Source organism: Cavia porcellus, unplaced genomic scaffold (assembly GCF_034190915.1).
Source record: "Cavia porcellus strain 051 isolate PalLab524CR breed Dunkin Hartley unplaced genomic scaffold, mCavPor4.1 scaffold_2, whole genome shotgun sequence".
NCBI classification, from domain to species: domain Eukaryota; kingdom Metazoa; phylum Chordata; class Mammalia; order Rodentia; family Caviidae; genus Cavia; species Cavia porcellus.
Window position 1 is genome coordinate 39,262,144 of NW_026947485.1, and position 24,204 is coordinate 39,286,347.

Sequence of the window (24,204 nt, forward strand, 5' to 3'; positions counted from 1 at the left end):
TTCCCAGTCTCCTATGGTACTTTTGGAGGACGTGAGACTAGCAGGCTGCCTTGACTGGATTTCGGCCTGGTCAGGGAGGAAGCTGCAGGTCAGAATGCTGCTGGCCTGATTGGGGTCCTTTGTAGAAAGCATGAGGACCTCGGGAGTGGGGTCCACCAGGTCAGTACCAGAACCCATGCCCACCTACAGGAGTGTCAGAGACCCAGGGGCAAATGGCAGACTGCACTCAATGCAGGCAAGGCAGCTTTTGTCCACACAGAACCAACACTGCCAGCATGTTCAGCTGACACCAGCCTGACCCCAACAGCACCAAGCTCAGTCTTCAATAGCCCCTGAGGACATGGAAGGCAAGAGACCCAGTAAATAACTTGCTCAGGACCGGGTTAAGAAAAAGAAGCACACCCCAGTTTATACAAAAACCTTTTTATTTACTGTTTATATTTCTTCTTCCCAGCCCTATCCCCAATGTGGAACCCAACCAGCTTCTAAGACTTCCTGTTGTCTGGTCTTGAATACAGGGTGCTAGGGACATGGTTGGAGATCAGGAAAGCTGGGAATCTCCTCTTCAGCTGTCACGGAAGTTGAAAAAAGGTTTTTTCCCTGGTTGTAGCTACAGCAGCTTCCCAGGGTAACCCTTCTAGTCCAAGGGACCATCCCCAGTGGATGGACATGAAGAAGGGATGACACCTCTCTCGGGGGCTTGGTGGTGCCTGTGATGCCTTGCTTCTGTCCCATGCCAGGCTAAGGCTCTACAGCTGATCCAGTCTCTCACCTGGAGACGGAGCTCAGTGGCAAAAGGGATGCATGCACACGCACATGTGTGTACTTCAGTTCTGCGTCCCAAACAACCATAGATAGGGAAAGGAGGGGAGGCTGCTGGAGAACAAGAACAAGTTTGGGGTAGGGTCAAATGTTTGGCAGGATTATGGCCTTTACAGAGATGGCACTTCTGACCTCATATACCCCACTTTAGACAAGGGACACAATAAACTTTTGGTCTGAGAGTGCCAGGAAAGTATACCCATTGGCACAGAGAAGGGCAGGTATCCCTCATCTGCCAGACATGGGCTTGGTGTCTCCTTGCCCACCATAGTCCACTCTGGGTACTGTCAACTGAGGCTCTGCTATTATTGCCCCACCATAAGCTCTGCTGGAGACAATGTTGCCAGCCAGACTCTGGCTAGTGGGGCAGAATGGACAATCCTGAGCCCCAGGGCCCTACCCCTGGGTGAGGTCACCCATGGAAACGCTCAGCTCTTTCCTACGGTCCTGCTGCTTTGAGCAGGACACACAGAACTCTCAGGGGAGGGTCCATAGGTTCTGTGGAAGACACGATCTCAGGGAAGCACTCAGAGGAAGCAGAGCCTCGGTGATGTTTTTTGCTCTTTTCTGTTTCAGGTCCTGCTCTGCAGGCTCAGAAGTCTGAGTCTGCATCCATAAGCTCCGCGTCCATCAGGTTAGTGCGGGAGTGAATGGGCCCCAGACCTTGGCGGCGGCCATGAGCCCAGGCCATAGTGGCTGGGGCACTGGGGAGAAATGGATCCTGATGGGGACTGGGCTCTGGGCAGAAGGGGTTGGAGACCAGGGTCCAGGCTCCCTGGCGGCAGGATTCCCCAGCTCCCCAGGCACCTGCAGCCACTAGACACTTCTGCCGGGGCAGCTGAGGCAGCCGAGGAATGGCACTGGTGGCAGGTGCAGGGCTGGGGGCAGCATGGTGACGATCAGGGGCTGTGCCCAGGGGGCACACTTCCTTTTTCCTCTTCCTCCGCTTCTTCCGGCCCAGTCGCTTCTCCAGCTCAGGGGAGATCTCTGCCTCAACCAGCCACAGGTTGGCTTGTTCCTCTGGTGGTACTGAGAGGAGAAACAGCCTGGCACTCAGATCTGTCCCTACCATGCTTCTCTCTCCCCACCTATGCTTGAGTTGTGGGACCCACTGCTCTAGACTCTGGATCCCTTAGGGCAAACCTTTTAGAGCTCTCAGTGATAACAAACCAACTCCCATAGCACATAGGATCTGACATCGCTCTAGGCCTCTCCACCCTCCCCCTCTGGCAGCCCCTGATACTTCAGCCCAGAGAGGTCTAGTCCCTGTGCACCCCTACCTCTCTACAGAACCCTCTTACCTGGAGTTGCCACTGGGGTGACAGAAACATCCTGGGGCAGTATGGCTCCTCTTCGAGCCACCATCTTGGTGACATGCTGGGCCCAGGCAGATGAGACATCAGCAGAGGGCTCATTGAGGTCGAAAGCCAAACCCGCTTTGGAGACATAAGGAAAGAAGGAACCATGACTTGCTAGTCCTTGTTGGTGACTCCTCCCTTAGGAAGCATCACTCATTTTCCCCACACCACCTGCAGTGATCTCTACCCACTCAGAATCTCAGGGGAGCAGCCTCAGAAGCCTGGCTTGCTCTGACCAAAGGAGAGCACTTGGAGAAGGCAGACAGGAAGACAGAGGGATGAGAACCTCACAGAACCCTGGCATGCAGGCCCATCAGAGGGAAAGCAGATGGGAGGCTGGAGAAGAGAAAGCATGAGGGAGCGGCAGATTCTGCCAAACAACCCATGTGTCCTGGAGGACCCAGGGCTGGGCAGGAGGACAGAGCCGAGCCTCACCCACTGGCCCGTCGTGGGAGACCGTGTGCATGCTGAAGGACAGTTCTTGGCCTGGGTTCTGCAGTAGCTCACGCCGCTTGGAGAAAGCCTTGGCAATCATCTTACTCTTCTTGATCCTTTTAGGCTCGTCATCACTCTGCCCAGTCAGCCTAAGAGCAGAAAGAGTGACACCAGGAAGTGGAAGAGTAGCCGCTTCCCCTCAAATCTTGTCAAAGACCAGTGATGCCATTCCTTTCAGAGAAGGAGACAACGCAAGGCCTCAGGCCCCTCGTGGCTTCTGAGGAGGACAAACCTGCCCTGTGATGAAGTGAGCCTGGCATGTGAGGCTCCTGTGTGCCTGGCCCTCAAATCACTCATTCACAGAAGAGAACGCTGATGAAACACTGAGCCAGGCCTAGGTGTCACCAGGGGGCAGTGGCGAGCCACAGAGAAGGCCTGAAAAATTGCTGCCACAGATTAGTGCAGGAAAAGGACTGCTAAACCTAAACAGGGGTGGGGTGCTGAGGCTGACAGTAAGATTGGCAGGTTTTTTTGGTACAGCGAATCAAACTCACTAACTTGCTTGAGTTTGCCAGGCAAGAAATGCGCTGCTGTGCTACATCTCCGGCCCTGTAAGACTGGAGCAGTAGGATGGGCTGGCTACTGACTCTACCTGCACCAGGTGCGCCTCCAGATGAGCAGAGTGGCTTTAGTCCAAACCCAGGTGCTCATGGCAATGCCGGTCCCGAACATAGCAAATAGGTTAATCTTCTCTACCAGGAGGCTGGGGCGATTCTTGATCTCACAGTCAGGAATGGGCTTCTTGGTGGGCAGCCCAATGGTCACATTGGCCTGGCATCTGTGGTGAGGGAGGATCAGTCCAGTGGTTAGGTACCCAGACTATCAATCCAAAGACTGGAGAGAGCTGAGCCCCTTGCACTGGTTCCTTGGTTTGGTGCTGGGATGGAACCAGGGCCTCATATGTGGTAGGCAAGTCCTCTACCACTGAGCTACATCTTCAGACCCTCAAGGTGCTCTTTGTTACCACCCAGGGAGCTTTGACAAACTATTGCTGTCTGGGCCCCGCCCCAGGCAATTACATCAAACTTCTGGGGCAAGGGCCCAGAAATTACTGTGGGTTAAAGCAGCCCAGGTTGAAATCTGGCACCTTTTAAATGGAGCTTTAGCTGGGCATGGTGGTACATGCCTTTAATCCCAATACTCTGGGAAGCTGAGGCAGAAGGATCATAACTAGAGCCCTGGGCAACTCAGCAACTTAGCTAGACACTGTCTTAAGAATTTTTAAAAGGCTGAGGATAGAGCACAGTGTGAAGGCCCTGGATCTATCCCCAGTACTGAAATGGGGTGGGGGGTGAGCTTGAAGCAGTCAGGGCAGTATCTATTTTCTTGAGCATTTTAACTGCTGTGCTCGTAACAGCAGATGCTGCACTTCTTTTGGCACTGAATATGCTCACTCTCCTTTCATCCTCACTGGAAGGTACAGAAGAATCAGGAAAACTAGCGAACATGAAAGGGTTGTCAAATTAGCCTACAGATGCAGGGATCTACAGAGAGCTCCGTAGAAGGCACACAGAGAATCCAACTTCTGTGGCCAGCCCAGAGCTGGTCAGAGTCGTCGAAGTATGAAAATGGCTTAATACATGCAAAGGCATCAGCCAGACAGCCATGAGGGGAAGATGGAATGCAGAGCTGAGCAGGGATAAGACGGCTGTTTGCCGTGTCTGGCCAAATACAGAGCAGGTCCTATCATGGTACCCAGATGCTATCAGTCTCATCTGAGCAGGGGCCTGGCAGACCCCTGGTGCACAATGGAGAGGCTTCTGTCCCTCCAGCCAGGCCTCCAGCTCCCATCATTGCTGCCCCCAAGCCCAGGCCCCTCACTCACAGCACGTAGTCCCGGAAGCTGCGCTCCCACTCAGCCTGGTTGAAGAAGTCATAAAAATGGCAGCTGAAGGTGATCAGCACAAAGCCAAAGGCCAGGAAGCCAAAAATCCCTGTAGAAGACAGGGGCAGTTGGAACATTGCCAAGCACAGACATCATGCAGCTGAGGTCGGGATGGCTGCCCCATTGAGGGCTAAAGACAGCCAAGTCTGTGGTGAATTCGCACTGGGGCTCAGGTCAAGAACTGCATCCTCCCAAACAGGAGAGGGGCCAGGGGAAGCAGTCCTGCTGGGCATGAACTTGGATTCTTCACCTGAGAAAGCCCTTCTTCTGAGCTGCACCACTACCACTGCCACACACAGAACCTGTCCCGTGCTACTGCATCTCAACAAACGACTTCGTCATGGAGGATCTGACCAGGACTGACCAGGACTTCGGATCTAAGGTCCCCTGGGGGCCACTCACCCAGGCGCAGCATGGTCTCATTGATTTTACTGGCAGCCTTCTCACTCAGCAGTCCAGGGTGGTTGCTCTTGATGGAGAAGAGAGTCATGACTCCTGAACACAAGGGGGAACCTCAGATGTTAGCAAGGGAGGCCACTCTTTTCAGAGGGAAGCAAGACGGCCCTGCAATCCTAGGTTTAATCATGGCTGGGCTGACGTAGAGCCTGGTGAACTAGAGACACCAGAGAATGGGAGAGTGGCTGGTGCTAATTTTGTCCTGGACTGGAATGACTGGGGTAGAGCACAAAGCAGAGAACACAGAGGGGAAGTCTCAGTCTTGGGCCAGCTGCCCCAAGGAAGATGGCCAAGTCAAAGCTGTTCTGACAGCTTAAAGCATAAAGCATTCTGACACAGACTCAAGAAAGGCACTGCCTAACAGAAATATAATGAGAGCTTCAAACAGAATTTCTTATTTTCTAGTAGACATAGTAAAAAAAAAAAAAAATGAAGCTAAATGTTTTATAAACGTAATTTACCCAAAATATAATTGTTAGAACACATAATCCATGTAACAATGAGAAATATCTCCGTGTTAATAAGGTCTTTTACTTATTATTATTTTGGTGCTAAGTCCTTGAAAGGCAGCATGTAACACTTGTGACACATCTCAATCTGGACTAGTTTCAGTGCATGCAGGCAGTGGTTACTGTACAGGACTGCTGTACAGTACAAAAATTAGTCAGATGTCAAGACACTGCCAGAAAGGGAGGAAAGAAGGCTGAACAACTGACAGTTCCGTAGGAGAAAACTGAAACCAACAAAAGAAAACCCAAAGAGAATGAGTAAGTTAAGAAGGCTTATTGAGGAGTAGCAGATTGGATCTGGGAAGTTAGGGACCAGTTCATGCTATGAAAACTATGTTGTGGGTATGAACGAGATGGAAACCAAGCTACAAAAAATGGAACACATTGGTCCATGTAGTCAGGGTAGATCACCCAGATGTTCATCACATAACTGCACCCTGCCAAGAGGGAATAGTGGCCAGAACCCAACCCCAAGCTCTGAAGGAAGGGGTGCACTTTTCTTGCCAACAGATGTACTATCTTGTAGCAAGAATTCATGCTCCAGCATCTGCCTAGAACAGAGATGACAAACCTTTCAGAGCTTTTTTTTTTTTTTTTTTTTTTTTTTTTTCTCAGAGCCACCATAGAACCTTTCAGAGCTTTTAATGATAAGCAGCCAGCCATGGCATGTGTGCCATAGATTCATCACCAAGGGTCATTTGTTCTACTCTGCACTAAGGCCCTGGATGAGTTGGCTGTGGTCTAAGCGGGCAGGCAGCAGAGCTGACCACTTTACTCCTACTTCCTCATCACTCCAGCCCGGCCCACACTCACCTCGGATAAGGAAATAGCCCCCCATGATGAGTACCAGGCCAATTGGGGCCAGTACAAAGCCAGCACGGTATCGGTAGTTCTTGTAGCCCACAAAACAGATGCCACTCACTGAGTCCCCATCCACCTGAGGCAGGAAGGCATGGGAGGGATGGTCAGTCACAGCCTCCAAGCCTACTCCACTTAGGTCCCCAGCCCCTGATCAGTCACTGTACCTGGGCCACTGCGAGGATTGCCACAGTGAGGACAAAGGGGAGTGACCAGGTGAGCAGGTGAAAGTAGGAGGTCTTGCCCGAGAGGGGCTGGTAGGTGGTGCCCAGGGCTTTGAAGGACGTGTGCCAGGCGTAGGTGAGGACCACGAACCAGACGACACCAGCCATCAGGGCATAGTATACAATAACAAAGATGATGACACAGGACAGGGTCTCGTTGGAGCTGTGCAGACACACGGGATCATCTGAGGTCACTCTGTGCTCCCTCGGGTCTCACCACCTTGTCTCCAGAGTCTGAGCTGCTAAGGTTTGGAGGGTTCCCAGGAGTTTGGAGACAGTGCCTAAAACAGCCTGAAAGTGGCTCCAGAAGATGCCCCTTTAATAGATTAATAGATGCCAACAACCAAATCTCAGGCTTTCAAGTCTCATCCTTCTCTTGTGGCAAGTGCACACTGCAACTCCCCTCCCCCTCTTCTGGGTCCCCAAGACACTTACGTGGGCTCCCCAAGCCTCATGGTGCCATCCGCTCGGCAGACGATCTCTCGGCGGGCACCATCCATGAACTGGGCCAGCCAGCCAATGCTGCCCACGAAGAAACACGCATTGACGTAGAAGAGAATAACCGCGGGGTAGCGGTTGGAGTTCCGCCAGTCAGCCAGGAAGGTGGCCTGGAGACACAAACAGCAGCTCTGCAAGGTGAGGCTCATTCTGCTACTGCCTCCCCCCACCCCCACCCCGAACCCCGCCCGTCCCTGGGACCCCCACCGAGTCCACCCCATCCGGAGCCCAGCTCACGCGGCAGCCTGCCCTCCCCGCTACTGACCAGGGTGAAGAGTGTGCAGAGCCCCGTGACGGCGCCGAAGGTGGCGATGTAGCTGTGCATGTCCTGGTGCTCCGCCTCGGTGAACAGCGGGTTCTGGCACTGGACCCCGCAGCCCTCCACATCTTCATACCAGCTCTTGGGGTTGTCGGTCCGCACCAAGGGCGCCTCGCACTGCCCTGAGCTGTTGAACTTGATGTTCTGCACCTCATTCTGGCACCAGCCAAGGAGAGAGGCAGCTCAGGGTGAGCCTCTAGCTTAGGAAATGGCCCTGAGGGCAGCACACAGGGTGGCTGAGGTGGGACTCCAGGATTCAAATTCTGGCCCTGCCACTGAATGGCTGTGCAGCCTTGGGCTATGTGGCCTCTCTGTGCCTCAGTTTCCCCAGCCATAAAATAATAGCACCCATAAAGTACTACTATATAACATACATGGTACTACAAGACCCTGTCCTGGGTCATGTATACAGGCCCGCTGGCTGGTGTGGTCTGGGTCCTGGTCCTCACCTATGCCTGGCACGTGTCCTTCAGTAGTGAGACGTGTATTGAGATGTAACAGTTAAATGAATATATACATGTAAAGTGCTCTAATGGTATCTGACATCCATAATGAGTGATAGTAATTAGTATTATTACTGTCATTATTATCATTTCAGACCTCTCCTTTCCCACCCAGACTAGATGCATACCCATTTTGGTGTTTCCATCTATGACTTGTGCCCATGTTTTCTTTTTCTTTTCTTTTTTTATAAGAATGAGACTTTAATAAGTTTTAAGTGGAATTTATAACACTAAGAGATAAAATGGTTCTTTGTTAACAAATACAGTAGCACATGGACATCTGACTGGTATGAGGCATTATTCTGTACACTTCATTTTTTTGTGCATGTGTATATGTGTGTGTCCTCAGTGCACAGTGTTTACACACTGAGCCACTGCTGCACAAGAATAGCTGAGGGTAGGCTGTTTAACAGATTGAAAATTTACATATATATACACACACATACACACTGCATAAACAGATTGAACTTCTGAACTGGTAGCTAGAAGGCAACTCTGCCAAATACTACAGTTAAAGCCCCCACTTGAGTGCACAGCTTCGCCCCTTCCATCTGCATGCATGACACATTAACAGTATTTAAAGGTAAATAAGGCACTTTGTGTCAACCACAGCCATCAGTTATGAATATATTGCACACATTTTCCAAAGTAAGCATGTAACTTGTGCCCTACTTTTTTTTTTTAAAGCTGAAACATTTGATGCTGCAGGTAAACTTCCCTTAAGTTTACAACCAGCAATGAAATGGTGATGCTGTTTATTCAACTACCCTTTTATAATTACAGCAAAACTATCCAAGAAGAGTTATGAAGATTTGGGGTGGTACAGGGCCCAATTGTAAGCTCTGTTAAAAGTGGTGCCTTCAAGTAACTTCAGACATGTAAGCTGCTGCACATAAAAAGTCTAAAATATTACAAAAACTCAGAAGTTACTGTAGAATGCATTTCAGGATAATTATGAATACTGTCATAAATCAAATTTTAATTAGGACTTGAAAACCTTCCAGTCATAGCAATTTCTCTCAATTTCTGTGGGGATAGTAACTGAAATAATATGTGCACATTTTGATTCTTACACATGTGATAAACTCCCTAAGGACAGCCTCTTGTTATTTATGACTTCTGTATGATCCCACCTCTACCAGTGTAGGGACTCAAGTATTTGTTGAACAACATATTATCTTGGGTTTTTGCTGTTTTTGCTTCTTGTGTTTTATGAGACAGGGTCTTACTACATAGTTCAGGCTGGCCTTGAACACACTATGTAGCCCACACTGGCCTTGAATTTGGGGTAATCCTCCTGCCTTAGCCTCCTGAGTGCTGGGATTACAGTACCACACTCTACTACCAAATATGTTATCTTGGATCAAACAAAGTGTGATGATGGATTGGTTCATGAGTTGCAGTTTGGGTTTGTGCTTTGTAGATCCCACTGGTATAGTCACAAGATCTCCCCTGCATCTTGGGATCCTGCCTCATGCCAGGTCAGATAGGCCGCATTCTACCCCCTAGAGGACTCACCGGGCAGCCTTCAGGGAAGTGGTCGGGGGTACAGCGCAGGAAGTCAGGCCAGCCCCGCTCCCGCTCCACAATGGCACATGGGCCTCGCGTGGCCTGGCACAGGGTGCGGCTGGGTAGCTCCACTCGGTCATTCTCACACTTGGGCATGTACACGGCACAGAGTAGGGGCTGGATCACTGCCCAGCAGCGGGGGGCATTCCGGAGGCCTGAGGGTGGTGACAGTGGGGCACATTGTGGGAAGACCCCTCCTTGTTCTGACCCACTGACCCAGGTGCACCTTCTGACCACAGGGTTTGCCACACTGCAGGCTATCACTGCTCAGAACTGTCAGGCAGTGTTTCTCAATGGGACGTCTGGGAGGAGCAATTGTTTATGTTGTAGGGCAGGCCCATGCCTTAGGACATCTAGCATCCTAAGACCCTGCCCATTAAATGCCAGCAGAACCCTTAAGTGACTGTGACAACACCTGCCACAAATGCCCACTCCCCCCCACCCCCCACTCCAGGAGTGGTGGCTGGAAGAGGCCTGAGAGGTGCTTCTGGGATGGAGAAAATGCTGTATTTCTTGATCTGGTGCTGGCTACATGAATAAATGTATTTATCTTATGAAAATCAGCATATGATCTATGCACTCTTCTATACGTGTACTATAATTCAGCTTCAAAAAGTTTCAAAAAGTGCCCATTTCCAAATTCCCACCCTAGGCAGTGGTAGTGCCCTGGTTGAGAAATGCAGGGTTATTTATTCATGGTACTGGGGACTAAACCCAGGACCTTCACACTGAGCTGTATCACCAGTCCTTTTGATGTCTCATTGTAAGACAGGGTTTTAAGTTTCTGAGGCTGGGCTTGATCTTACCATTCTCCTGCCTCAGCCTCCCAGAGTTCTGGGATTATAGGCATGTGCTGCCATGCATTTCAGGGTATTTAAAAACCAGTTACAGGTCTCTTCTATGCATCCACCCCTCCCACGGCCCATTCACCAGAATAAGAAGATGCTTCCCTTTGTCCAGCCCCCCAAAACTTGTTTCCTTACCAAGCTGAGGTGAGAGAGGGGAGAGGTGGAGACTTTAGGAGAGAGGTAGTCAGAGGAGCCAGGAACTCCAGAGCCAGAGGAAGAAACAGGAGATCAGATGGGGAGAAACAGAGGAGGCTCCATCCAGCGTTGAGGGAGGAAAGATGTCATCAGCAAACAGAAACAGAGGACTTCGGCACACCCAGCCTGACCCAGCCCACCCCAGGCACTGGGCTTGCTCTACTCACTGACCTGAGGTCTCCACCAAATCATCCCCAAAGTTTAGGGATATTTATGTCCCAAGTGAGAAGCTGTACTAGGAACTTTCTGAGGATGTGAGAGGATGAGGATTCTCACTGCAGGCTGGTATGGTGGAGGCAGGTTATCCCACTTTGTGGGGCAGGAGGCAAGAGTATCCAGCCAAGGAGCAATTAGCCTGTGGGACCCAAGTCTTGGCTGCACTGTGCACTTGCTATCTATTTCAGGCGAAGTATGCAATCTCTAACTTCAATCTCAGAAGGGCTGACAGACTCACTCCATGCAACTGCTGTGAAGAGTGAGAGAGCCGGCCCAGCCTGGTACCTGTCTGTCGCAAGACTGTCACTATTATTAGTCTGACCCGAGGCCCCCTGCAGCTCACAACTCAGAATCCTCTGGTACAAAGCAAGTTCCTGCCAATTATGAAGCAATACCCTTTAGCAATGGCTCCCATGGCTCAAATTAGGGTCTCCTGGGGAGCCTTTAACACTTACGACCATTCCCAGGAATTTTAAGTGGGAAGGTATGGGCAGGAAACAGCAGTGGGTATGGGGAGGGTATACTCCGCAGAGGGCAGGGCAGAGAAGACAGAGATATCTGTTGGCTTATGAGAGGGCTATGTTCCCACCAAGCCATCGTGAGGTGAAAATATCACAGTGCGAAAACTGCATTTTAAACACTTCAGCTGCTAACAGCTCAGCTCAGCAGCACAGCGCTGTCAAGCTCTGGCCGTTGCCCCTTGTGATTATATCATGGTGGGCTGGGTGCTGTGGCTCAAGTCGCATGGTTGCTCCACATCTGGAGAGAGGGCTGATTGCTTATCACTGGTCCAGGAAAAGATCCAAAGTTGAAATGTGAGGCACAATTCCTACTGAGCGTGTATTTCCTGTGCATCACCCTCAAGATGAAAAGCTGCACAGTGAACCACTAAGTGGGGCATCTGTTGAGAAAGACGATGGGGCTGCTATCTTGGGCATGGTGGCTGCTTATCCAACTGTGCATCCAAGAAGGACAAGGTACATTTTCCTGAATGTTTATTTAAATATATATTTAAATGAGGGGGAGGCTCTTGGGTAAAATGTATTAAGAGCATCACTCAGTTAATAAAAATATGTTATTTTGCTGGACTTTGTAATATAATTTTTCTTGTTCTTTTTTTTTTCTCATCGAAAACAAACTCTCCATGGAAAAGGTGGTTTATTAATCTTAAAGGACGGTCAAGGAATCATCTATGGGAAAAGTAAGTGGGGTTCTTAATGCTGCTTCTTACATGTAAGACAATTTCAGATGGTATAAAACATAACCTTATAGGGCTGAGAATTTAGCTCAGCAGCATAAGCCCCTGCCTAGCAAACATGAGGTTGTGAGTTTGATCCCTGGTACCAAAAAAAAAAAAAAAAAAAAAAAAGAAAGAATCTTATATTGAAGCCAGATGTGGGGGTGCACGCCTATAATCTCAGGACTCAGGAAGCAGGAGGATTGTTGGGTTCGACACCAGCCTGGGCTACAAAGTGAGGTCAGGGCCAACCTGAACTGCACAGTGAGATCTTGTCTCAAAAAGCCAAAACAAAACAAAAAAAGAAAAGCAAGAAAAAAATAAGCTTATAGTAGCAGGAGAAAAGATGGAAAATGGTTTTTTAAACCTTGGACTGAGGAAGGGCTTTTGAAGCATAACACAAAATCTAGAAGATATGAAATAAAAAATTTCAAAGTTTCAGAAAAATAGATAAGTTCTGTAGGGTAAAAATAATCAAATCGAGCAAGAGAGAAGCAACACATTGAGATATGTATTTCTATACAAGACATAAGTAAAGAGTTAATTGCTTTATACACATAAAACTTTTCCAAACCAGTAGGAAATGCGTAACCCTGTAGGTGTATGGCAAAAGACAAACAATAGATCACACAGAGAAAATAGAGGGCCTTTAAAAACAAAAAGACCGGGGCTGGGGGTTTAGCTCAGTGGCGTAAGCACCTGCCTTGCAAGCAGGCAGTCGTGAGTTCGATCCCTGGTACCGATAAAAAGGAAAAAGACAAAAAAAAAAAAAAAAACAAAAAAACAAAAAGACCTCAACCTCACTTTTAATAAAATGAATGCAAAATAAAATCATAGGAAGATAGAATTCTTTAACCTTTAGACTGGTGAAAATTAAAATGTGTGAAAATACTGCACTGTGAGGAATATGGGGGGATTTTTATATGTTGTTGGTCAGAATAGAAATTAGCCTCCGTGGAGGCTTATCAAAATTTTATAGTAGCAATTCCACTTCACTTGTTCCCAAAAATCACATGTAAGATTATTTATTGCAACACTGTTTATAATGGCAAAAGAACAGAAACAGCTTGAGTCTATATCCATCATAAGTCAGCTAAATAAAATAACACACGGCAGCATCAGAGGTGTAGCTCAGTGGTAAGGCAAGGGTTTAGCATGCACAAGGCCCTGGGTTCAATCCCCAGCACCAAAATTCCTGCCCCAAAACACAAAATAATAGAACATGACTTAGCATTGAAGTTGAAAATGCTCAATATGCACTGTTATGTGAACAGTCAGGTAAACAGCACCAACACCATGGCCTGATGAGACATCTGGACACCCGTCAGAGAGCTCTAAAAGGACATATAAAAATCAGCGTTTGTGGTTGCTCTGAAGAAGGAAAATAAGTAGTCAGAAGCAAAAATAGAGCTTCTATTCCTTTCCTTTTATTTTCTTTATCGGTACCGCAGAACAAATTCACAACCGAGCACTTGCAAGGCAGGTACTTACGCCGCTGAGCTAAAACCCCAGCCCCTTCTACTTCTTTTGAAAAAAGTTTTTTCCCTATGACAAGGTCTTCACAATATATAGTTCAGGTTGGCCTTAAATTCACTAGATATTCCAGCCTGGCCTCCAACCTGTGGTGATCCTCCTACCTCCGTTTGCCCAGTGCTGGGCTTACAGTTGTTTGGGCCACTTTCCTGGCATGCTCCTTTTGAATTTTATAACATGTGCATGTATCACCTATTCTTTAAACAATTAAATTTAAAAAGAAGCCGGCATGGTGGACACACAACTATAATCCTAGCACTCAAGAGAGGCTGAGGCAGGAAGATCACTGTAAGTTCAAGGTCAGCCTGGACTATAAAGTGAGTTCAAGACCAGCCTGCACATAGTGAGACATTGCCGCAAAAACAAAACAAAACAAAACAACCTTAAAGATGAAATAAAGACATACACAAACTAGAATGGAGGAAAATTCCTCAGAGAAAAAAGGAAGGGAATAAAACTGAAAAGGGGGAAGAAAGATGTGTAACAGTGCTCTGGACTCGGAGTACAGGGGAAGAAAGAGGATGTTAGTTTATCTGTATTGTTTTATTTCTCTTACTTTAGTAAAATATGAAACAACAAAATAAGAATGCAAGTCTTATACTAGTATTAGTCTTTGCACTTTTTAAATATTCACAGCTTTTTAAAATAACATTTGCCGGCTGGGGATTTAGCTCAGCAGTGTAAGCGCCTGCCTGGCAAGTGTGAGGTCATAAGTTCAATTCTGGTACTAAATAAATAAATAAAATAACATTTGCCAACCACTATGGAAATCAGTGTGGAGATTCCTCAAAAAACTAGGACTACAAGTCCCATTTGACTAAGTTTTACTTTCCTCCTCTGTATCTTCCTTAAAGAATTAAAAGCATCACACCACAGAGATATATGCATACGCGTGTTTATAGATGCACAGTCAATAGCCAAATCTTGAAAACAGCCCATTTGCCCATCAACTGGTGGGTGGATAAAGAAGATGGGGTTTATTTTGTATACAATGGAGTACTTCTCTGCCATAAACAAGGATAAAGTTGAGACATTTTTAGCTACATGGATGCACTTTGAGACCATACTCTAAAGTGAAAGAAACTGGACACCTGTGTAAATACTGTGATGTTTCTTTGGTATGAGAAATAAAAAGTGTAAATAATATGTACCGAATAATATATACCAAAATGTGTAAGAGATAATGGGAAATAGGAAGAAAATATTCAACTGGGAAAGAGAATAAGGGAGTGGGGAAACAGGAAGAAAGAGAAAAGCTTTAAAAAAATGAGAAAAGAAGAAAAAAAATGGAAAAAAGGCATCTGTAAAAAGAGGAAGAGAAGTTAAAGGGAGGGTAAGGGATGAGGGGAAAAGAATCAAGTTAAAATAACATTTGTCACAATTTCACCTGGACTTTTTTTAAATGTCCTTGTACCTGTGACTGTATCACTACGGAATCCAACATATTTGTTGCAGACAGCTCAAAATGCTATCACAGTTGGATATTATAGTGGTTACATCTTGTTTAGTGTTTTAATGGAGACACATTATTAGATCACAAACTTGTTTCTTTGTATTGATACCTTTATGTCTTTTTCTCTTTTTCCTTTTGGTGGCATACACTATCACTGAGCTATATCCCCAGCTCTGTACTTGAATGTAATTTGTTTCCTTTATGATCCAATATGCTTTTTCACATTTTTAATGAATATTTTAACTGATACACAAAAACACCCAAGTTACATACAGGTGCCATACAATATTTGATGCATGTATACATTGCCTAATGCCTGAATCCATTACAGATATTTGTCTCAAATATTTATCATTTGTAGTGAAAGCTTTGTTTTTCTTTTTTTAAAAAAACAGTATCCCCACTATGTAGCCCAGATTGAGCTCGAACTTATGTCCATCTATCCTCCTGCCTTAGCCTCCCAAGTGCACCACTATGCCAGGCTGGTGAAAAGTTTCAAAATCTCCCCCAGCTCTTTGAAATACACAGTAAATAATTATCTGCAGTCATCATACTGAACAATATAGCACCTAGAGCTTGGGCTCCTATCTCACGGTAACTAAATATCCACTGATGCATCTTCTTCCTTGTCATGCTCCTCACCCACTATGTCCAGCCTCTGGCATAATCACCATTCCACCCTCAGCTTCTACAACATCAATTAGTTTCAGTGAGGCAAGGATGTGCATTCCTGTAATCCTAGTACTCTGGGAGGCTGAGGCAGAAAGACTGCAAATTCAAACCCAGTTTGGCCAATTTAGTGATTTAGCCTAAGCCTGTCTCAAAATAAAACGTGCTCAGCTGGGCATGGTGGTGCACACCTGTAATTTCAATACTAAGAAGGCTGAGTCAGAAGGATCAACATAAATTTAAGGTCAGTCTGGGTTATATAGAGAGCCAGTTTGAACTACATAGCAAGACCTGCCTCAAAAAATCAAAGAAAACAAAACAGTCTCAGGATGTAGCTCAGTGCAAAGGCTCTTGGTTCATCTCCAGTGCACAAGCAACAACAGTAACAGCAACAACAGAAAACTCCATACACAAGTGACATCAAGTAGTACTTGCTTAGACAGAGGATTTCGTTCTTTTTATGGCTGAGTAGTATTCCTTTGCGTATATGTACCACACTTTATACACCCATCTATTAATGAACGCTTTAGTAGTTTCCAATTATTGACTGCTGTGAATAGTGCTGCCATAAACACTGTGGCGCAGACAGCCCTTCGGCATACCAATTTCTTCCTTACCTTTTATATATAATGAAACCGCTGGGTACTGCGGTAGCCTTATTTTTAACTTTTTAAGGAACTTGCATTCCGTTTTCCACAACAGCTGCATAATTTACATTTCCACCAACAATGTGCAAAGGTTCCCTCTTCTCCACATCCTTCCTTGCCAGCATTTATCATCTTTAGTCCTTTTAATATTCACCATTCTTATAGGGATGAGGTACTATCTTAGCTTATGCTGCTAAGCTAAATCCCCGGCCCCTATCTTGTAATTTTGATTTGCATTCCTCTGATAGTGATATCAAGCTTTTTCATATATCTGTTAGCCATTTAGCCATTTTTCTTTCTTTCTTTCCTTTTTCTTTATTTGTTTTTTAAAGAAAGGGTCTCACTTTGTAGTTTGGGCTGACCTTGACCTCACTATGTAGCTCCAGCTTGACCTTGAATTAATGGTGCACCTCCTGCTGGGATTACAGGCGTGCACCACCCTCTCTGTATATCTTCTTTTGAGAGATATCCATTTAGATATATTGCCCATTTTTAAACCAGGTTATTTGGTTTTTTACTATTGAGTTTTCAGAATTCCTTAATATATTTGATTTATGACTGAGGGAGACAGGGAGAAGAGATTTTTAAAAATTCACTTGTATTTGTGATACATAATATTTATATTCGTTTTGGGGGACTGGTGCATATATAGAACATATCTTGATTATTTTCAATTCCCTTCCCCATCCACCCACCGTGCTTCTCCTGAGATATTCTTTTTAACAAATATGATGATGTGAAACTGGAGTTCTACAAAAATCAATTCACTCCAGGGCTGGGGATGTAGTGAGTGGCAGAGCACTCACTGGCATGTATGAAGCCTTGTCCTGTGTTCAATCCCTGGTACTACAGAAGACAAGATCAATCCCACCCAGACCATAATACTAAGTGAAATAAATCAGACACAGAAGGTTAAATATTACATGATTTCTCTAATAAATACGAATTACTTAAAAAGCAAAATAAAGGAGAGATGGTAGGAACAGGGAGGTAAGTTCTGCAGACGGGAAGGGGACCTGAGGAGGAGGAAGAGGAAAGGGGAAGAAGAGGCGGTAAAACTGGGCAAGATGAAGTATGTGTACATCCCTATTCGCCAGGATGAATGTAATTAATATGTATAGCAAAAACATACTAATAAAAAAAGTCCACTCCAGGGCTGGGGAGGTAGCTCAGTGTGAGGCATTTGCCTGAGATGCAAGCCCTAAGTTCCATCCCTGGTATAAGAAAAAAATGAACTTCAGGAAATTATATGCCTTAAATGACCAGAAAACCTATAAAGCTTTAAAAGATAAGACACAGTAAGCACATAAGACATTTGATAAATAACTACTATACATTAAAGTTCAGAACTTCTGTTCAAAAGACAAAGAAAACTGAGGGCAAGTCACAGAGAAAAATACCTTTCACACATGTAACCAATATAGGACATTGCCAGCAAATATAAAAACTCCCACAAATCTTGTAAAAATAACAGCCGTAGGGGCCAGGGATATACCTCAGTGGCACAGTGCTTGCCTGGCAAGCTTGAGGTCCTGAGTCTGATTCTCAGTATCCACAAAAAGAAAAAAAATAAAAATCCCAGCCCTATAGAAAAATGGACCAAAGGTTTGCACAGATACTTCACAAGAGAAGAAATCCAAATTATCAATAAACATTTGCAAAGATGTGTAATCTTACTAGCTTCAGAAAAATCAAATTAAAGCCACAGAGCCTAGCCAGACATGGTAGTACACTCCTGTAATCCTAGCATTTGGGAAGCTGAGGCAAGAGGATCACTGCAAATTCGAGACCAGCCTAGGCTACAAAGCGAGCTCAAGGCCAGCCTGAACTGCACAGTGAGACTCTTGTCTCAAAAAGACAAAATAAGCCACAGAGGCTAGAGATATAGTGCAGAGATAATGTGTTTGCCTAGCATGCATAGATCCTGGGTTTGATCCCCAGTACTGAAGAGAAGAAAAAGGCAAAATCAAAAGAACAAATACGTACCACAACATATCCACAAGATTGGCAAAAATTTTAGAAGCTGACAACGCCAACTATTGGGAATCATGTGGACCAATGAGAATTTCTTGCAGGGCAAGCAGGAATATAAATTGGTACCACAGCTTTGAAAACAGTTTGGTACTAGATATGGTAGCATAATCAACACTCTGGGAGGCTGAAACAGGAGGATCAAAAGTTTGAGGTCAGCCTGGGCAATTGAGCAAGACTCTGTTTGAAAATAAAATAAAAAGGCTAGGAGAGAGAGTCTGTTATGACAGTGTACATTCATGTCCTATTACAGTATTGAGCAATTCTACTCCTTTAATATGTATCCAGAAAAACTTGTGCCAAGAAATCACAGTTGACACTGCCAAAATCCAGAAGGTATTAGTAACTATTTAAAAAACCTAACTCCAATTGGAGATCCAAAAGAAACAGATTCATATACATAGATACAGATATATAAATATAGATATATTTAGATATAAATATATTAGATATATATGAATTACCAAAACTGAACCAAGAAGATACAAAAACTTAAATAGATCAATAACAAGCAATGACATTAAGACAGTAATAAAAACACTTATCAACTAAGAAAAGCCCAGGACTTGAAGGATTCACCACTGAATTGTAGAACTTCAGAGAAGATTTAATGTCAATACTTCTCAAACTCTTTAATGAAATAAAAGAAAAGAGAACTACCAAACTCACTTTTTGATTCCAAAACCAGAAAAGGACTCAACTAAAAAAGAAAACTACAGGCCAATTTCCTTAATAAACATAGATGTGAAGATATTCAACAGGATACTAGCAAATAGAATGGAACAAATTATTAAAACAGGGGCTGGAGATTTAGCTCAGTGGCATAAGCGCTGCCTTGCAAGCGCATGGTCGCAAGTTCGATCCCCGGTACCAATTAAAAAAAAAAATATTAAAACAGACCATACATCACGATCACACATCATGATCAAGAAGGCTTCATCCCAAGGATGCAAGGATGGTTCAATATATATAAATCAATAAATTTAAAATCATACAAATGCAATAAAAATCTTATGAACATCAATATATACACAAAATCCTTTGACAAAAGTCCAACATCCATTCATGACAAAAACAAAACAAAACAAAACAAAACAAAAACCCCTAAAGAAAATAGGTATAGAAGGACCATCTCTCAACCCGATAAAAGCCACTTATGCCAGGGATTTAGCTCAGTGGCATAAGCACCTGCCTGTCAAGTGTAAGGTCATGAGTTCAATCCCTGGTACAAAAAAAAAAAAGCCACTATCACTATTGCTGTTCAATACAGTACTGAAGTCAGAGCAATCACTCAAGAGAAAGATATACCAGAGATACATACAGCAAAGGAAAAAATTAAACATAATCCTCTATATGGAAGACCCAAAAAATTCTACCAAAAGACTTCTAAAACTAATACATTCAGCAAGATGGCAGAATATAAAATCAATATATAAAAATCAACAATGAAAAAATCAACGATGAACTCACCAAGAAAGAAAATAAGAAAATAACACAATTCACAAGAGGCTCAAGAAAAATTGAATACTTAGGAGTTAACCTAACAAAGGATGTGAAAGTCCTCTATAATAAAATAATATTCTGAAAAAGAAGATGGAAGAGGACATCAGAAAATGGAAAGATATGGGCCAGGGATTTAGCTCAGCAGCTCAAGTGCTTACTTACCTGGTAACAAGCACGAGGTTGTGAGTTCGATCTCCAGTACAAAAAACAAAAAAATAGAAAATGGACAGATTCTCTGTTACTGGACAGGCAGAACCAATATTGTCAAATTAGCCATCTTCCAAAACTGATATGCAGGTTTAATGCAATCCTAATCAAAATACCAACATCATTCCTCGCAGAACTATAGAGAAAACAATCCTAAAATCTATATGGAAGCAGAAGAGACTCAGAATAGTAAAAGCAATCCTGGGCAACAGGAACAAAGCAGGAGGCATCACAATCCTGAATTTCAAGTTGTATTACAAAGTCACAGAAAGAAAACACAAGGTATTGACATAAAAACAGGCACAGGGATCAATGGAAAAAATGGAGAATGCAGAAACAAACCTGGGCACTTTCTGGACACATTCCACTATCTGATCTTTGACAAAGGAACCTAAAACATGTGTTGAAGGAAAGATAGCTTTTTTAACAAATGGTACTTGGAGAACTGGCTACCCACAGGCAGAAACTGAATCTAGACCCATATCTCTCACTGTGTACTAAACTAAAAACAAAGTAGATCACAGATTTAAATATTAAAACAGAAAGAAGTCCAGTCTAGGCGCATGCTTGTAATCCCAGCACTCTGGAGGCAGAGGCAGGAGGATCACTGTGAGTTTGATGACAGCCTAAGCTACAAAGTGAGGTCATGGCCAGTGAAACTCTTGCCTCAAAAAGACAAAGAATAAGTAAAATAAAACAGGAAGAAGTCCAGTGTGGTGCCCATCCTGCAATCCCAGCCCTTGGCAGGCTGAGGCACAAGTTCAAGGCCAGCCTAGACTATCCAGCAAGACCTGTTGCAAGAAATCAAAGCAAACAAGCAAAACACCAGAAATAATCTGCTTGATGATAAAATAGGTAACACTCTTGAAGACACAGGCATAGGCAAGAACTTTCTGAACAGATCCCAATTGCACAAGAAATAACATCAAAATCAACAAATGAGAGCTTCTGCACAGTAAACAACCATCAGAGTCAAGAGACAACCTATAGAATGGGAAAAAAATTGGGCTGCTACTTCTTGGACAAAGGACTAATATCTAAAATATACAAAGAATGAAAAAATTAGGCCACCTTAAATAAAAGATCCAGTCAAGAATGAGCAACTCAGGGGTTGGAGATTTAGCTCATCGGCATAAGCACCTGCCTCGCAAGCAGGCAGTCGTGAGTTCGATCCCCGGAACCAATAAAAAAGAAAAAGACAAAGACAAAAAAAAGAATGAGCAACTAAAATAGACAGAAGATATACAAATGGCCAATAAGGAGGGGAAAAAAGTTTCAACATCTCTGGCCTTTCTTTACATATAAATCCAAACAACACTGAGATTCCATCTTAGTGCAGGAAGAATGGGTATCATCACAAATTACATAACAAATGCTAGGCCACGCCCAGCGACCTCCAAGTGGCTAGCAGGGGCCTGAACTCAGAACTGAACGTGCTCGTGCTAGTTGATGCTCCCAACCAGCAAGACTACACCCAGCATCCCAAATCACTGAGAACACACGGGAGGTCCCCCGAGGCCTAACTGGGCCGCAGACACTTCCAAGCTGCTTGAAGGGGCCTGAGTTCAGTCCTGGGAGCCAAACGTGCCTGAGTTGAATCCCAGTGCACAGAGAAGCTTTGGATTGTTGCTGCCAGCCCGTAAGACCACACCCTGCATCCCAAATCACCTGAGGATACATGGGAGGTCCCCTCAGGACTAACTAGACCATGCCCAGTAACCTCCAAGTAGCTAGCAATTGCCTGCAGTCTGCCCTGGGAACCAAAAGTGGGCTAGGTGATTTCCAACACATGGGGGAAGCTTTGGAACATCACTCAAAATCGGGAAATATAGGAAAATGACAAAAAGAAAGAGCAAAATGCAATCTCAAACTTCCACCCCAAACCAAGCAAGCCTAGGAGACATGGACACAGAAGAAAATGCAAGCCATACACCTGAAATTCCTGAAATGATAACAACTGAAATAAAGAAACAACTCTGGGAAGCTATAAAAGAACTCAGATCAGAAGTAACCTTCCAGGTAAAAGAAGAAATCATAAATGTAATGAAAGAAATGCTGAACATATCTAAAGAAGATATAGTTAAAAAGTTAGAGGAACTGGGGCTGGGGATTTAGCTTAGCGGCATAAGTACCTGCCTTGCAAGCGGGCGGTTGTGAGTTCGATCCCAGGTACCGATAACAAGAAAAAGACAAAAAAAAAAAAAAAAAAAAAAAAAAAAATAGAGAAACAATGCAAAAACTGAATGAATAATGTAAGAAACAGAATGCATGAAGCAAATTCAAAGAGATATACAGGAAATCAAAAATTCCATCAAAAGTTGGCAAAACTGCCTCAATGAAAGTGAAGATAGAATTTCGGACTTGAAGACAAGATTGCAGCTAGTGAACAAGAAAGGAAAGATCTTTTAAAAAATAACAAGAAATCAGGAAATAACAATTCAACAGCTGCAAGATGATGCAAAGAAAAACAACATAAGATAGGTATTACTGGCCAGGCGTGGTGGCTCATGCGTATAATCCCAGCACTCGGGAGGCTGAGGGGGGAGGATTGTTGCGAGTTCGAGACCAGCCTGGGCTACAAAGTGAGCTCAAGGCCAGCCTGAACTGCATAGCGAGACCCCATCTCAAAAAAGACAAAAAAAAAAAAAAAAAAAAGATAGGTATAAATGAAAAAGATGATAGCACAAATGATATCAAAAGGCTATTTACAGAATAGCTGAAAATTTCCCAAACATGAGAATGGAAACCAACATACAGATCAGTGAAGCATATAGAATTCCAAATAACCATAACCAAAATAAAACTATGCCCAGACATATAGTAATCAACATCCCAGATATCCAACATAAGAACAGAATATTAAAAGCTGCCAGAAGAGACAGATCACCTATAAAGGAAGGCCTATCAGAACACAGCAGACTTCTCAACACAAACAATGAAGTCAAGAAGAGTATGGAGTGAAATATTTCAGATCCTAAAGGAAAACAAATTCCAACCCAGACTGATGTACCCTGCAAAACTGTCCTTCAAAATGAATGGAGAAACAAGATACTTCCATGACAAAGAACAGCTGAAGAACTTCATGACCACCAAACCAATCCTGCAAAGAATACTGAAAGATACTCTAGATAGACATAGAAAAAAAACACTAAGGCAAACAAACAGAGTAGAAAGGTAAAGAATCAACAGCAGAAAGATAACATGTCAAAAGTAACCAATATATATCAATTATAACCATTAATGTAAATGGCTTCAATTCACCAATTAAAAGAAACACATTGGCAGAATAGATCAAGAAACAACATCCAACCATATGCTGTATACAAGAAACCCATCTAACCCAAAAGGAAACTCATAGACTGAAAGTAAAATGATGGAAAACAATACTCTATACAACAGGACCCCCCCCAAAAAAAAGCAGGGGTAGCTATTCTGTTTGCAGACAATGTGAACTTCAAACCAAGAATGATCCAAAGAGATAAAGAAGGTCACTACAAACTAGTTAGGGGAAAACTTCAAGAGGAAGAGATAACAATCTTAAATATATATGCACCAAATTTGGGAGCACCCAGCTATACAAAACTAATATTAACAGAAATGAAAACTCAAATAAGCAGTAACACAATTATAACAGGAGACCTTAACATGCCATTGACACAAAGGGACAGATCAACTAGACAGAAAATCAGCAAAGAAATAACAGAACTGAATCACACTTATGAATAAATGGACTTGTTGGACGTATACAGTTTTCCACCCAACATCAGAATATAATTTCTTATCAGCTGCACATGTGACATTCTCTAAAATAGACCATATGAGCCAAGAACATGCTTAAGTAAATTGAAAAGAACTGAAATTATCCCATGCATGTTATCAGATCACAGCGCCATGAAACTAGAAATTAAAGATGAAAGAAACTGCAAAAACCCCACAAACACATGGAAGTTGAACAATACACTCCTGAGCAATCAGTGGGTCATAGAGGAAACTAAAGAAGAAAGTAGACAATATCTACAAGCAAACAAAAATACAAATACATCTTACCGGAAACTGTGGGACACAATAAAAGCAGCCCTCAGAGGAAAATTTATCACAGTGAGTTCCCACATCAGGAAAACAGAACAAACACAAATAAACAACCTGATGCTACATCTCAAACATCTAGA

At 44.1% G+C, this 24,204-nt stretch overlaps 1 protein-coding gene across 2 annotated transcripts in view; it reads right to left on the reverse strand.

Annotated features, from left to right (window-relative positions):
- Positions 1-407: 407 nt before the first annotated feature.
- Positions 408-24,204, reverse strand: part of Smo (smoothened, frizzled class receptor) — a 32,076-nt gene continuing 8,279 nt past the window's right edge. Inside the window, exons 1-12 of one of the 2 annotated variants that reach the window (XM_013158388.3) lie at positions 10,480-12,115; positions 9,446-9,651; positions 7,371-7,580; positions 7,043-7,215; positions 6,551-6,770; positions 6,339-6,462; positions 4,963-5,055; positions 4,501-4,609; positions 3,268-3,453; positions 2,616-2,764; positions 2,124-2,258; positions 408-1,851 (exon numbers count right to left, since the gene is read on the reverse strand). In XM_013158388.3, the coding sequence (XP_013013842.1) occupies positions 1,415-1,851; positions 2,124-2,258; positions 2,616-2,764; positions 3,268-3,453; positions 4,501-4,609; positions 4,963-5,055; positions 6,339-6,462; positions 6,551-6,770; positions 7,043-7,215; positions 7,371-7,580; positions 9,446-9,592 (1,983 nt within the window). In that variant the 5' untranslated portion in view covers positions 9,593-9,651; positions 10,480-12,115 and the 3' untranslated portion in view covers positions 408-1,414. Of the gene's footprint in view, positions 1,852-2,123; positions 2,259-2,615; positions 2,765-3,267; positions 3,454-4,500; positions 4,610-4,962; positions 5,056-6,338; positions 6,463-6,550; positions 6,771-7,042; positions 7,216-7,370; positions 7,581-9,445; positions 9,652-10,479; positions 12,116-24,204 lie in introns of those variants that run through there. The other variant, XM_003475187.4, reaches the window with a different exon arrangement.